The sequence below is a fragment of the Platichthys flesus genome, chromosome 13 (assembly GCF_949316205.1).
Source record: "Platichthys flesus chromosome 13, fPlaFle2.1, whole genome shotgun sequence".
Taxonomy (NCBI): domain Eukaryota; kingdom Metazoa; phylum Chordata; class Actinopteri; order Pleuronectiformes; family Pleuronectidae; genus Platichthys; species Platichthys flesus.
The window spans coordinates 20154387-20169587 of NC_084957.1; the positions used below are offsets into that span (position 1 = coordinate 20154387).

The following is a 15201-nucleotide window of genomic DNA, read 5'->3' on the forward strand; positions in this document are numbered from 1 at the left end:
TCCTTCCAACGTCCGACAACCTCCTCAGTTGAGGTCAACAGAGTCCCATCCTTACTGTACACAGCTTGGATGGTTCCCCGTTTCCCCCTCCTGAGGTGCCGGATAGTCTTCCAGAAACACTTTGGTGCCGACCGAAAGTCCTTCTCCATGGCCTCTCCGAACTTCTCCCACACCCGCTGCTTAGCCTCCGACACGGCAGCTGCTGCAGCCCTTCGGGCCTGTCGGTACCCTGCAACCGAGTCCGGAGTCCTCCAGGATATCATATCCCGGAAGGCCTCCTTCTTCAATCGGACGGCTTCCCTGACCACCGGTGTCCACCACAGTGTCCGAGGGCCCCTTGAGGAGCCTAAGACCCTGAGGCCACAGCTAGCTGCCGCAGCTTCAGCAATGGAGGCTTTGAACACCGCCCACTCCGGCTCAATGCCCCCAACCTCCACAGGAATGCCAGAAAAACTCACCCGGAGGTGTGAGTTGAAGATACCTAGGACGGGGGCCTCCTCCAGGCGTTCCCAGTTCACCCGCACTACTCGTTTGGGCTTACCAGGTCTATCCGGAAATTTCCCCCACTCCCTGATCCAACTCACAACCAGATGGTGGTCGGTTGACAGTTCCGCCCCTCTCTTTACCCGAGTGTCCAAAACATGCGGCCTCAGATCAGATGACACGATCACAAAATCGATCATTGATCTTCGGCCTAGGGTACTCTGGTACCAGGTACACTTATGAGCACCCTTATGTTCGAACATGGTGTTTGTTATGGATAATCCATGGCTAGCACAGAAGTCCAATAACAAACGACCGCTCGGGTTCAGATCAGGGAGGCCGTTCCTCCCCACCACGCCTCTCCAGGTGTCTCCATCGTTGCCCACGTGGGCGTTGAAGTCACCCAGCAGAAGTACGGAGTCCCCTACTGGAGCCCCATACAGGACTCCATTCAGGGTCTCCAAGAAGGCCGAGTACTCTGAACTGCTGTTTGGTGCATACGCACAAACAACAGTCAGAGTTTTCCCTCCTACAACCCTTAGGCGCAGGGAGGCGACCCTCTCGTCTACCGGGGTAAACTCCAACACCGCGGCGCTCAGCCGGGGATTTATGAGTATCCCCACACCCGCCCGGCACCTCACGCCCTTGGCAACTCCGGAGAAGAATAAAGTCCAACCCTTATCCAGGAGTACGGTACCAGAGCTGAGACTGTGCGTGGAGGTAAGCCCCACCAGATCTAACTGATAGCGCTCCACCTCCCTCACAAGCTCCGGTTCCTTTCCCCACAGCGAGGTGACGTTCCACGTCCCCAGAGCCAGCTTCTGCCGCCCGGGTCTGGTCCGTCGAGACCCCTGACCTTCGCTGCCACCCATGTGGCTGCGCACCCAACCCCAACGGGTCTTCCCACAGGTGGTGGGCCCATGAGATGAAGAGAGGGGGGGTGCCACGTAGTCGGGCTATGGCTATGCCCGGGCTCCGTGGCAAACCCGGCCACCAGACGTTCGCCATCGAGCCCTCCGTCTGGGCCTAGCTCCAGACGGGGGCCCCAGGCTTCCTCCGGGCTGGGTCCCATCTCCTCTTGTGTCGATATTCATTGAGGGTTTTTGAACCATTCTTAGTCTGGCCCCTCACCTGAGACCACTCTGCCATGAGAGACCCTACCAGGAGCACAAGGCTCCAGACAACACAGCCCTCAGGTTCACAGGGACACGCAAACCTCTCCACCACGATAAGGTGACGGTTCAAGGAGAACCGTCTCCTTGAACCGTCATATAAATGTGTGAGGTTTATATATTTAATATTTCCATATACAATTCAGTACATTTCACTCAGCCTTCAAATTGCTAAAGCACTGTGAAAGGTGACATAACAAAATGTATTTTACTATTGTCTTCTTCTTCTTCTTCTTCTGATTACAAAATTATGATTATCATCATTATGATTTTAATTATGATTTCTATTGCTATAATAGCTATTATTGTTTTTAATATTGTTAATATTTTTTTGTTGTTGTTGTCGGTTTATTTTTACTTGTTAATTTAGAAATACAATTTGAGTATTTATTATAAAACTAGTCTCCTGCCGTGTGATTGTTGTCCTTAGGCGCCCCACAGTCCTGTGTGATGGAGTGGATGGGTGAGGAAGAGGAGGAGGATGGGGATGGAGGAGGAGGATGGAGGAGGGGCAGCAGAAGATCCGATGTGAAGCAAACACAGTCTCCATCCTCATCTGCTGCAGAGACACGAGCAGGACACCTCTCCAGCAGCCGGAGCCATCTTTTCTTCCCCGCTGTCTCTCTCTGTCTCTCCGTCCTCTGCTGCTGCTGCGGTGACCCGGAGCTGAGCTGGAGCCCGCGGTGGTTCCCTGTCCGCTGCCCGAGCAGCAGCACTTCCAGTGGAGCGGGGCCGAGCGGCAGCCTCCGCCCTGGACCGACGAGCTGGCGGACATGTCCCGGCACATCTACACCCGACATGGGATAGGAGAGGGACTGCAGAAGCCTGTGTTCCAGGTAGGAGGAGAAAATACAAACTCCAAACGTCTTCTGCTCGCCTGTTCTGCTGTTCTCCTGTTCTCCTCTCTCCTGTTCTACTCCTCTCCTGTTCTCCTCTCTCCTGTTCTACTCCTCTCCTGTTCTCCTGTTCTCCTGTTCTCCTGTTCTCCTGTTCTCTTCTCCTGTTCTACTCTTCTCCTGTTCTCCTCTTCTCTTGATGGATTGCTCCCTCTATTTTGAACTGGAGCTGAATTCTTCATCTTCCCTAACGAGCCCCTGGGGTTTCCATTAATTTAGTGATCAGGTGCTGATTTCAAAAACCTGAGATGATGTGTTAATTAAACGCATCATCTCAGTTAACAATTAACAGCTCCTGATGGAGTTCCTCTCATGGTGTATGAAATGTCCCAGGCCACTTTTTACAAAGAAACTGATCTGAGTTCTGAAACTAAATTAGCTGAACAGATAGATAGATAGATAGATAGATAGATAGATAGATAGATAGATAGATAGATAGATAGATTGACAGAAAGAAAGAAACATGACTGTAATCTAACATGTGTATCCAATAACAAATACAACCAAAGAATTTAAAATTAATTATGTATAATAATTATTATGTAATGTTATATACATAGTTTTAATTTTGGCAAAGAACACTGATAACCAAATGTCTGTGAAAGGTTCATATCGGCCAATATCTATCTGCCAACTGATATATTGGTAAAGCTCTATGAGAAATATAGACACTGTTGGTAGATACAGTAATCTAGATACCTGACGGATCAATGTGTGTCACCATATTGATGCCAGGAGAGCCATAAATCAGGCCGATATGGATTTTTTATATTGACCACAACGTTGGAGGGTAAGCAAAAATACTGAATTCTGGGATAACTCTCACTCTGTCTGACAATATGATTCATATGAAAGATATGGTCACTGTGTCCGGTCCTAATAGTTTGATAAATACTTAATCAATCCTGCAGGGAAACGGCAGTGTTGCATAAATCATGAGGAAAAGATGAGAGGTTATATAAAGGCTGCGATACAACACATTGAACACACGGAAGCTAATCAATATATATTTTACTGTTATAGTGCCAGTAGGAATATACTGTAAATTAGTCACGCAAAAAGCGAATATGTAGAGATCGAGTTCAAACTGTTACATCTTTGGATTCTGGACTTATGGACCTTGGGAAATCTGAATCAAGTTTATAAGCCATTTTCACGGCCGACGTCTAATGTAAACCTTTTTATAGATATCTCAGTATCAGCGTATATGTTGGTAATATGCTCCTATATGAAAACCTTTACTTTACAGAATAAACAATGCAGAAATGTTATACATTTATGTTTAATTTCTTAACGTAAGTTCTATATATTTGGTTGTATTTGTGTAGTTATAAATAATAAAATGTAAACTTTGTAAAAGCAAGCCTCGACTACATTTCTTTATCATTAGGGTTGATAACAACATCTAAGGAATAATAAAACATGTTTAACCCCCTGATATTGATGTTGGTATCGGCCGCCAAAAATCTACATCGGTCAGGTTCCACTGCATGAAAATTGACATAATAGGTAGGAAAGGTAAATCAAGTACTATCAGTATATATATATATATTAAAAATACAAGAGCGGAATCTTATATGAAAGTTATGAAATAATAATGAAAGATGTAAAAATGTATGGGCAATATGTCATCAAGAGTTAAAGAGCTTTACAGTTAGTATAGAAGTTAATGTGTAATTTGAACAGTGATGGGGCTTTGTCACAGTTTTGTTGAATTAACACTAAATGAATATAATAAGTCATATAATCAGAAGGTTAATTGACAGTGAGAAAAGTTAAATGTTCGTTGCATCCCCTGATAAAAAAACTGTAGGGGTCATTTTATTTTGTGCTCGGAAGTTTAAAAGCCTGAACTTCACCCCAGACGTGCTCCATTGCCTCAGGAGGACAACATGCGGCCGATACAGAGATAGAAAAGTAATTTCTCTTATTTCACCTCCTGGTTTTTCACATCATTCCTCATCAGATGAAGTGTTTGCTTATGGGCTCGTCAGGCACAGAAACAAACTACCTGTGAAATCAGGTCAGACATCATGAGAGTGTGTTATGGATGTTGGTGCAGGACAGCCTGATGAAGATTACTGCATCAGGTCATCACAAAGGACAAGAGGCAGCTGGTTAAAGAGCTCTGCCGAACCCGGGGGCCGAGACGCAGGGTTAAATAGGGGCTGCTGGACAGAAGGTGCCCTTGAGCAAGTGTATGAAGACAGTGAGGGATAAATTCGCGGAAGCTGCAACAATGACAGGGTCACAAATACAGGAAGTGAATTTGTGTCTGTTTGAACATCATCAGGGAAACAGAGGGACCTACTCCAGACGCAGCCGACTGAAGAGGTCCGACGGCAGCACCACGTCCACCAGCTTCATCCTCAGACAGGTGAGTCACACGTCGCTTTGCTTTCAACAATCTGGAGCTGACAACGGCTATTTAACTATATCAACATAATAAAATGCAGTAGTTCTAAACATATCATAACCTTTTTAGCACTAATATGATCACGTCAGCGTATGGGAATCTGACTGTTACAACGATTTTAAGGCTATCAAGGCTTTGATAGATTTAATTTGACTTTCAATACTGCAATATAAAAAATTCCAAAACATCTCTTATCACTGGAAATTGGCTGGAGCGAGTTAAACGTGGCTAATTTCAACAATGTCCTACTAAGTAAAACTGAGACTGAATAAGTCCACATTATCCCGAGTACAATGTGAAACGGAACATGATTAACTGGACAAACCGCTCTACCTCCTTAGCCAGAATGTAAAGTGTTTCAGCACATCGTACAGAAACATTATTTGAGCAGGTGGGTTTTTCCGTCTTTGTGCTAGAAATGTCACATAGTCTCAGAGTCTTGAGAAAGTGAGCGCTCCGACTCTGCTGCACCACTGCTGCTTTTTGACCTCAATCCTAAGCCGTTCCTGAACCTTCAGTCTCACTTAAACAAGTCGGACTTTAGCGTCAAGTGAGAAGTGATGAAAGGCACAGGAGGTCAGACGATATGCTTTTGTTCACTGTTGTGTAGTTAAGGGAACTGATGGCCTAGATTTGTATCAGCCTGGGAATTGAGTCCGCTCAGCTGCTCAGGAGGCGTCGAGCCGCAATGTTTAATTCATCAGGAGAGGCCTGTTTAATTCTTCTTTTCACATGTGCCACTGTTAAGCAAATTCAAAATGCTATCCTGTATGAAGTCCCTTCTGTAATTCATAATACAGGCAGGGGCTTAGCCTGGACTTTGACATCCCACTAACAAGTAACCAAGGGAACTGAGGCTGCTGCGGCCGTTCAGCGACACCAGGGTAGTTTGTCATTGGTTACCTTTGTCCCCAACACCTCCACCCAGCTGCCTTCTTCCTTTCTTTGGTACTGGCTCTCTCGTTTCTCCATGACCTCGAATCCTCCATCATGTTCTTGCCGGTGCCAAAACTACACATCTCTCTGAGGAGATCTGCTGATGTTATATCTAAATAAATCAGGTCAAAGCCCCCCCCCCCCCCCCCCCCCCATGTCATCTAATATCCAGATGTGATTTATGATAGTGTTATTGCTTGTATCTGAGTACTGAGGAATCACAGGTCACATATATACATTTACATATTAATATAGGTATACTATACATATACAGTACATAAGGTTATTTATACACATATACATATACAGAATATTTACTTATTCATGCACATATACATACACTTATACACATACAGTACATATTCATATACTCTTGCATAGGGGAGAGCGGGGTAATGTGAGACATTTTCTACATTTGCTCCCCTCTAGGTGAGCTAAAATGATATATCAGTCAAATTTACACCTTCCCCAATATATTCAGGATGTGTTCTAGCAATGGAAATGATCAGAATGTCTTCAGGACAAAGGGCAGTGAAAATATAATTTTTATTTAAAAAGTGGTCTTGTCTCCCACTTTACCCCAGCTACGGGGTAAAGTGAGACAGACCAGAGAAATCAAGGGGGTAAAGTGATCCACTTACTTTTTCCACTTTAAAACTACCATAACAACACATTTTGTATAGTTAAAATCCTGACAGCTAGATTGACAACCACACATTCCAAAACTAATATCGGACTAGTAACAGAATCATGGGGATTAGTCAATTAAGCACATTTATGATTATTATGATTCATGTGATCTCTAGCTTACCTGCACATTGTGTCTCTGTCCATTTGGCAGGGACAAGGATATTGTTTTTCTCTGCGTATTCAAATGCCAGTTCACGGCACTTAACTGGAGCAAGGCCATGGAACTGGTCAGCTAGTTGTTTCAAGTGTTTGGCAAGCTCCTCCTCCATCTCATCTCAGCTACTGCACCCCAGGCTACTGATTTTACTTTCCCTTTCTCTTTTTTCTTTATGAATCTTTTGAGGGTTGTCTTATCAATATTTCTATCCCTTCCAGCTTTTCTTAAGGACTTCTTTCCTTGCAAGATCTCAGCGGCTGCACTCCACATCTCTGCGAGGGGTGTTTGGCCCCAGGTTGTCTTCCTGGTGTATAGTTTCTTGGCATGATGGCTTTTCCACAATGTTTATGACATTAAAAATAAAACATATATAATGTAATATAACACTAAAATATGTTTAAGACTAAACTTAACTTGTGTTGCATGGTTAAGTTTAGTCAGCATTGTCCCACTTTACCCCACAGCCACCGTTTTAGAAAAAACAACATCTTTTAGCAATTCAGGCTAATCTTCAGCCAGCATCAATCACATGGTTTTATATGTTTGAAGTTCACCAACATGTATGATATAAGTTTAACTACCTGATTCAATTTGTTTTGACACAACAGTTGATTAATTTCAAAGCAAGAAAATGTACTTTTTGTGAAAAAACATACTTTCCACAGCACCTGCACCAACTTCTCCTTCATTGCAAGGGGGGAATGGGAGAGGCTTGAAAACATAATGGTCACATGATCACAAATGTGTTCCGTTACCTAGATACAGGGGGTGTCTCACATTACCTGATGTCTCACATTACCCCGCTCTTCCCTACACATATACATACACATACACAGTACATATACATACACAGTACACAGTACACACACATATATATGTATCAATGTATACATTAACTCTTTTTCCTTTTTCTTTTAAATAACTTGCTGACTGAAGCTCAGTCCCTGATACAATGGTCCACTACATCTTTAATTGACACACAATCAAAATGTCAAAAGATAAATTTGAAGACAGAACAACTTCCTTACTCCCTCACACTCGTTACTTTTCCTTGCAACATGCTCATAGAGTTCTCTAACACCCCCGCTGTGATGTGTCATCACCGGTGTGGTTGTCATCAGGTGAGAAGTGGCTCTCTTTTGATTCCCCCACGTATCCATGGTAACGGGTGCCCTTTAACAACAGGGATCGGGCCCGGAAGGGAGATGAGCAGGAAACTGCAGCTCCGCTCCCTTTTCAGCAGGAAGTACTTTCTTTATTCAAACACTAGGTGCTCACAAGGCAAGACAATTTTATTTATAAAGCACCTGTCAGACACGGTGCTGCCGACGTAAGGAAAAAAACACAGAGACTAAATTCAAAGAAAAGGTTTACAAATTTCAAAGCCCAGTTTAAAGTAAGAAGCAGTTTCCACCCAGAATTGTCTAATTTCTGAATCAGTCAAACATTAAGCGGCAAAGCTCCCTTACCAAAATTAGTTTCTGCTTGCAGCCAGAAACTCTGATAAAACTGCGGCGTCTTGACACTGCTAATCCCTCTTATGTAGGTCACATGGCTCAACTCAGCAGCCGTTTAATGCATGAACTACTGCAGGAGTACGGACACTGCTGTCACAACTGGCACAATGAACTTTAGCCCTCCAGTCACTCTGAGTAAAACTTCTAACAAGAAAGTAACCCTGTGAATATTATACAAATATTGTATAGTGAATAGTAAAACACTGGAGTGTCTACGGATGTGTTGTACAAGTAATCACATGATTTATATTCATTATCATTCTATTAATCGATATGGTATTTTCAGTATTTAATAAATCTAAATAAATTCCTGTCATTTCCCTGTCAGAGTTCTGATTTTGTCATAGATATATTAAAAAGATGTTCAATTAAAATCCCATAAAACAGATATGAACAACAAATTCCTCAAATAAAAATAATTTGCTTTACTACCAAGGTTCCCGGCTCAAATCACCATCTCTAAATGGTCCATAAATGTGAGTGTGATAGGTAGTTTGTGTCTGTGTGTTGGCTCTGTGATGCGCTGGTGACCTGTTCTCAGGATGTTAGCTCCATCCTGACCCCTGCAGTGTTGTGGATATTGAATAGATTGTCGATTAACAATTGTCCCCTGATGGGTTGTTCCTGCAACTACATTTATTACAGCCACAACTATAGCCTGAATCCTTACTTTAAATCTCATAATATTTCCAAACATGGCCCTGGAACTAAAGGTCTCAATCTTAAACTCAGTGTTTAACTAGTGGAAGCTGAACATTGAATTGAATGAAGCTCCCAAACTGTTGCAGAATCCCATGTTGACCTGTATCTTATGAGATACTCAATAAGCTCCTTCTCTCTCTTTCTCTTTATTTGTCTATTAGGAGTTCCCAAAAAACATAGGCCTCATGTGTTACTTTATGCACCATTACAGACACACACATACACACACATACACACACACACACACACACACACACACACACACACACAAACACACACACACACACACACACTCACTCACTCACGAGAGGCGGTGGTCTAGTGATAGAAACTTGGACTATGGGCAGAAAAGGTCTCTGGTTTGTCTCCGGTTCGACTCCACGGAGAGACAACAAAAGACGAACCTGGATTGATCTGCCCAAAAATCAAAGAGGATTGTCCCTACCCTGTCTAGTGCCCCTGAGCAAAGCACCTTACTCTCCCAACATCTGCTCCCCGGGCGCTGTACATGGTCGCTCACTGCTCTGTGTGTCCTGCACCAGATGGGTTAAATGCAGAGGATAAATTGACCTACCTTTGCATGAGTGTGTTGTGCATGTCTGTGCATGGGTTTGGTATAAATAAACATATCTTAATCTTAATCTCACTCACACACCCCCTAATGCTAACCTAAACCTAAACCTAATTGTAACCCTAACCCTAAAACCAAGTCTTAACCCCCAACAGTCCATTAATTAGCTTGTAGATGCTAGTCCTCACAAAGACAGCTGTACAAGAGTGCACACACACACACACACACACACACACACACACACACACACACACACTGCTGAGGTGCGACACGTCAGTATCTGATGAGTAGTTATATAATATATATAATATCTGATGACTGTAGAACAGGAAGAACAACTAAGATTAAAAGAACTGAGGCAGGTTTGATGAAACTGCATCGGCAGGAGGTTGAGCTGCTGTAACGTGTTTTGTCAGGAGAGGGCGCTGTTGTTCTTTATTTATTTTGGAAGACAGAACACAGGAACCATAATCACACAGTTTGTATTGGATCCTACAAGCATAAAATACCAGTTGGATTAATGTATCTATATTTGAAGATAAATACACATTATTTTCCATCTGAACTTTCTTTGTAAAAGGTACACAGCCAAAATAATAGTTTTACAAGTAACTTTTAACAAGCCAATACAATACCAAGGTTGATATTAAACTTTAATTATAGAAATACTGAAACATTTTCAGTTGTTTTTGTTATAATTTGTTTTATCACAGTTGAAAGCATCTTTGTATTAATCAAATAAATGCCTTCATACAGTAACTTAGGGAAAATAATATGCAGGCCATGATTATTAAAATAAATGTTTGGTAAAAGAGGGAATTAATCACTAGGAGCTCCGTGAAGAATAAATTAACTACGAATCGATCAAATACATCTTTACACTTCTCCAATATTCAGTGATTATGTTTAACACTCATGGTCATAAAGGCATCAATCTAGAGCTTTTCATTGATTGATTTCCTATATGATCAGTTTGTCTGTAACAGACGTCCACAGATTGATTTTATAGACGTGCAAGAGCAGCTGTAACAGAGCAGCAGCATCAGCATCATACACAGACACACACGCATACACACACACACACACACAAACACACACACACACACACAAACACACACAGACACACACACATACACACACTCGCTGCTGGTTAATGATGCTCTCAGGCTGCGGACCCCAATGCCCCCCCCCTGCCTCTCTCCACCTCTCCTTTATGCCTTCTTCCTCACTTACAGTCAACCAGCCCGAGCGTAGCCTCCGCCGGCCAATCAGCAGCCCGCATCCCACCTCTGTCATCAGACGGTGCTGGAGAAAGGGAGGATGCCTTGTGTGATCTGAGCTTGGAAGGCAGATGAAATGCCAGGTCTGCTAAGCCTCTGGGGACAAGCAGGCTGCCTTATAATGGGAACCAACACTCGCTCGTCTCGGGGGCAATAGCATCCAATTCAGCAGCGGGAAAACACAGGGCTCCACCTTTTTCGTTATACCCTGTCTGCTGCTGCTCTGGTGAGGTCTCGTTGCTCTGGGCTCTACCTTCATGTGGAGACAGAGACGGCTGCTGGGCTCTGTAACCCACCCGTACTCATCATCATCATCGATCCTATCTGGAGCAGTTTGACCCCCCCCCCCCCCCCTTTTTTTTAATAATTTTTGCATCGAAAAGCTGCTTTTTGGAATCTCCCTCCTCCATGTACGATAACTTGTACCTACATGGATTTGAAGACTCGGAGGCGGTGAGTGGACGGGGCGTCTGACGCTTTTGAGCCTTTCTGTTGCTCCCCCGCGTAAACACCCACACAGGGCATTGAGTCTTGAGTGGGCTGAAAGGACACTTTTCTCGGGGGAGTTGGAGGATGTTGGAGGAAGGTTGTGTGTGTGTGTCGGTGTGTGTGTTTTAGAGAGTGGGCTCCTCAGTCAACCAAGTGTACAGTTTTGTCATCAGATGACAGCTCTCCCCTCCTGTCTGGACTGAGCATCTGCAGATCCTAACAGCCTTCCCTCACCATCGCTGCATATGCATGAATGGCCAGTATGCATGGAAGCCTGTTTGTGAGCATGAGGGGATATTTATATATGTGCATATGTATGTGATTCCCAGCAGCAGCTTGTTTTTTGACGCCTTCCTCCTTCGTGCCCTCATTTGTCTTTTTCTCACTTCATCACATCCCGCTCTACATCAGGGTTCACAGAGTAGACCAACCTCCATAGTCATATCAAGCATCTGTAAGAGCCTGACTGTGCTGTTGCTGCATACAACGAGAAGGGATACGAGGTAGAGAAAAGGCAATTGCATTCCCGTGCCATTGAATATAAATTCTCATCTCTACGCACACACACACAGGTACCAGGACGCGTGGATATAACCGTATTTGATACAGAGAGGCAAATGTTATTATCGCCGGACATCTGTGGGATAAAAATGTGTCAGAGTAGCGGAAAAAAAGATCAATAAATGCAGGAGGTGCTGCTGGGTGGAGGGGAGGAAGGAATCCCACTGAGCCAGAATCTGTCAAGACCTTTCCATAACCCCACCTGGGTGCTGTTGCGAGACGAGAGGTGGAGGAGATTTTTCCGTCGTTCTGCAGCAGGAGCAGGGTGGGAGGTTCAGTTTGAGCAAAAATAAAATAAAAGAAGTACTTTTGATTGTTGCATCTTGAAGAATCACCTCATTTTCATGTTGCGTTTTCAGCCCAGTCCATTTTTACATTACATTACATTACATGTCATTTAGCAGACGCTTTTATCCAAAGCGACTTACATTTTTAGAACACTCATCATTTTATGAGGGGCCATCTAGGGGTTCAGTATCTTGCCAAGGACACTTAGGCATGCAGATGGGATAGTGTGGGATTCGAACCGGCAACCTTCTTGTTGCAGAGCACCCGCTCTATCCCCTAGGCCACGCTCTCCCCTCATTTCTCTGTTTCCATTAGTCTATACACAAACACCACTTTAGGGATTTCCATTAAACTTGGTAGAAGACTGTGTGTGTTTTTTCCTTCTAGTTTTCCACCATGATTTTCTCCCATTCAGCCACAAGAACTTTAGTGTGGTCCTACACTGATAGTGGGTGATAGGGTTAGAATCCCAGTTCATCTTGAAGGCGTTGGATGACATTGAGGTCTGAGGTTTTGTGCATCAGGGTATTTTCATGTTAAAACAGGAGAGCCCATGCAATGAAAAAGCTCCACATGTGGTTGAGATTGTGTATTTAAACATATTGTGACACAACGCTGGCTTATCACCGCCTGTTGAAATTTGATCTAAAGATCTTGCAAGAGAACGGTTTATTAACTAATCCAGCTGACACAGATTAATTCGCTTGGATTCATGTTTCCACGAAATGGCAAATCCACCTTCTTATACGTCTGTTTACCTATAGTGGCAGTGCTGTTACTGTGTGGTGCTGAGTGAGTTTGTACAGTGAGTTTGTCTGAGTGTTTCAAATGAAAGCAGCAGCCTGGTGGAAGAGTACAGCTCTCAAGAATCTGCTTGTCTTTATTTTCTGTCAAAAACAAAAGGATTTAATCAAGTGTAAGTATTAAAAAAGTCAGATACTTTAATCTGACAGTTTGTCAGTGAGGCATGAAAGTGATTTTTAAAGCTCATTTGGTGGATTTTTCCTGCCAAAGTGGTTGTTGGAGTTGAATTCTCTCACCTTCTTATTCCAAAACTTTTTACTTTTTCATGAAAGAACCAGAGATTCACTTAAGGACAATTTCTATTGGACCCATAGAGCTGCTATGTGGGTCCCTAGTAGTTCACCGCAACCCAGAAAAGGCCTGTTGTTTCAGCTGCTGTTATCATGTGGTATTTGTTTCATTATTAATATGGGTCTGAATAACTGATGAGGCTATTAACGCTCCCCCTCAGACTGGAGCAAACAAAACGATCTCTGAATATTCTCAGGGAAACTGTCTCATCCAGGCTGTTGGTGTAGATACGAATTGATTTATCCCTTCGTTACGACTGATTCAGCTGCAGGTTCATTTAATTCTCCTCCAATTCCTCTCAATTCAATTCATGTGTCAATTGATGCAGGAGGAATGTGGGTCTTCGCCCCCCCACCCCCTGACACCTCTGAACCCAAGCTGAAAGAAACCAGTTGAAACAATCTCTCCGAGCTGCTGCGTTCCACATTGTCTCGTGTTCGGAGACGGGTTGGCAGCTCTACAGACGAAGACGTCTCCGGGGCTCTCACTGTCCTGGTGGTTTCCTATCAGCACTTGTCATTAGCTGACGGAACTGTGGATGTTTTTTCTGAAGTGAGGCGATTTCTGAGGCAACAGCCAGGGAATTGAACTCAACCTGTGATGACCCACAAACTCGCTCTGCTCGTGTGACTCACTTCCAGTTGATTTCCCATGAATGTGTCATAAGCTGTAGATTTTGACCATGAACGTAACATGGAACGCGTGTGTCTCTTGCCTTGGCTTGTTTGTGACGTCAGCATCATCATCACTTAGTTTTATTTATAGAGCCACCCACTTTCTCACAGTTGTTAAACAAAACATTTACTGATATGTGTCTTTTCTTAAGATTTCACGCCTTGGATCATAAATTAAACAAACAACCTAGAATGGAGTGTATATTTCCCCGGAGGCCAATCAGTCCCCTGAAACTCCATCAAGCTGCACCAAATTGCTCACATGCTTAAATATCAGTTTCCTTAATATGCCAGATTGTTTTCCATCATGAAAAAATGGATGGAAAATGTCCATCAGGAGAAAATTGAAAATGTCAGAAAAAGCCTTATGAAAAAGTGATTGTTCGCCCCTTCTATCTGGATCCACACATAAACGTAATTGGTTCTTTCTTGGCCCATGTCCTGCCTTTCAACCAAGGTTCATGAAAATCAATATCAAAAGATAGATTCAAACAAAACAGCCAACAAACACAAAGACAGGGGTGAAACTTCAACCTTTGTGATTTTGAGGTAATTAGTAAATGTAACATAGCAAAGTTATGAAGAAGACACTTAAAGTGGAGTCTTTTCTTTAAGAATGAAATAAAATTGTTGTTTGTACACTGGTTATCCTGTGACTGTGAGTGTGGCGTCCGTTTCAAGTTATGAATACTGCCGGATGTAATGAGGACAGAAAGCTTTCTGCTGTTCATGGAGGCTCTGATAGGAGAGCAGGTCAGCGGAGGAAGAAGGATGGAGATGAGAGAACAGACCGAGCTTTGGCGTCTGACCAGATAAGGCTGGAGTGTGGCACGATGGACTCAAGACTGGCCACTTGACACTCTTAGATAATGGCCTCACAAACAACCCATTGTCAGTGTGTGTCTGTGAGTGTGTTTGTGTGTGTGTGTGTGTGTGTGTGAGGGAGAGACAGGAGGCAGACAGGGAGGAGGGGGAGAGGTGGGTTGGCTGAGTCTTTTTACAGGATAGTCATTTTGGGAAAGCTTCAAAGTGCCTCGTGCTCTGAATACCCTCTGTCCTTTCCAGTGAAACGTGCTGAATGACATCATATTTGACATTCGTGCATGAGCAGGCTCAGAAAAAACAAAGTGACGAATACAGAGAGGAGCATTAAAATGACTTGAGTTTATTTAGACTACTTTGTGGTTTAGTCTTGTCTTAGCCCGAGAAACCATGAAAATATATCATAGACGACCAAGCATTTATCTTTTACAGAAGTACTTAGAAGAATATGT

At 43.4% G+C, this 15201-nt stretch overlaps 1 protein-coding gene across 3 annotated transcripts in view; it reads left to right on the forward strand.

The window, feature by feature from the left end:
- The first annotated feature begins 2237 nt into the window (after window positions 1-2237).
- cacnb4a (calcium channel, voltage-dependent, beta 4a subunit) overlaps window positions 2238-15201 on the forward strand; it is a 30501-nt gene continuing 17537 nt past the window's right edge. For 2 of the 3 annotated variants that reach the window (XM_062402695.1, XM_062402696.1), the window contains exons 1-2: window positions 2238-2491; window positions 4845-4928. In XM_062402695.1, coding sequence (XP_062258679.1) covers window positions 2429-2491; window positions 4845-4928 — 147 coding nt within the window. In that variant the 5' untranslated portion in view covers window positions 2238-2428. Of the gene's footprint in view, window positions 2492-4844; window positions 4929-11191; window positions 11274-15201 lie in introns of those variants that run through there. The other variant, XM_062402697.1, reaches the window with a different exon arrangement.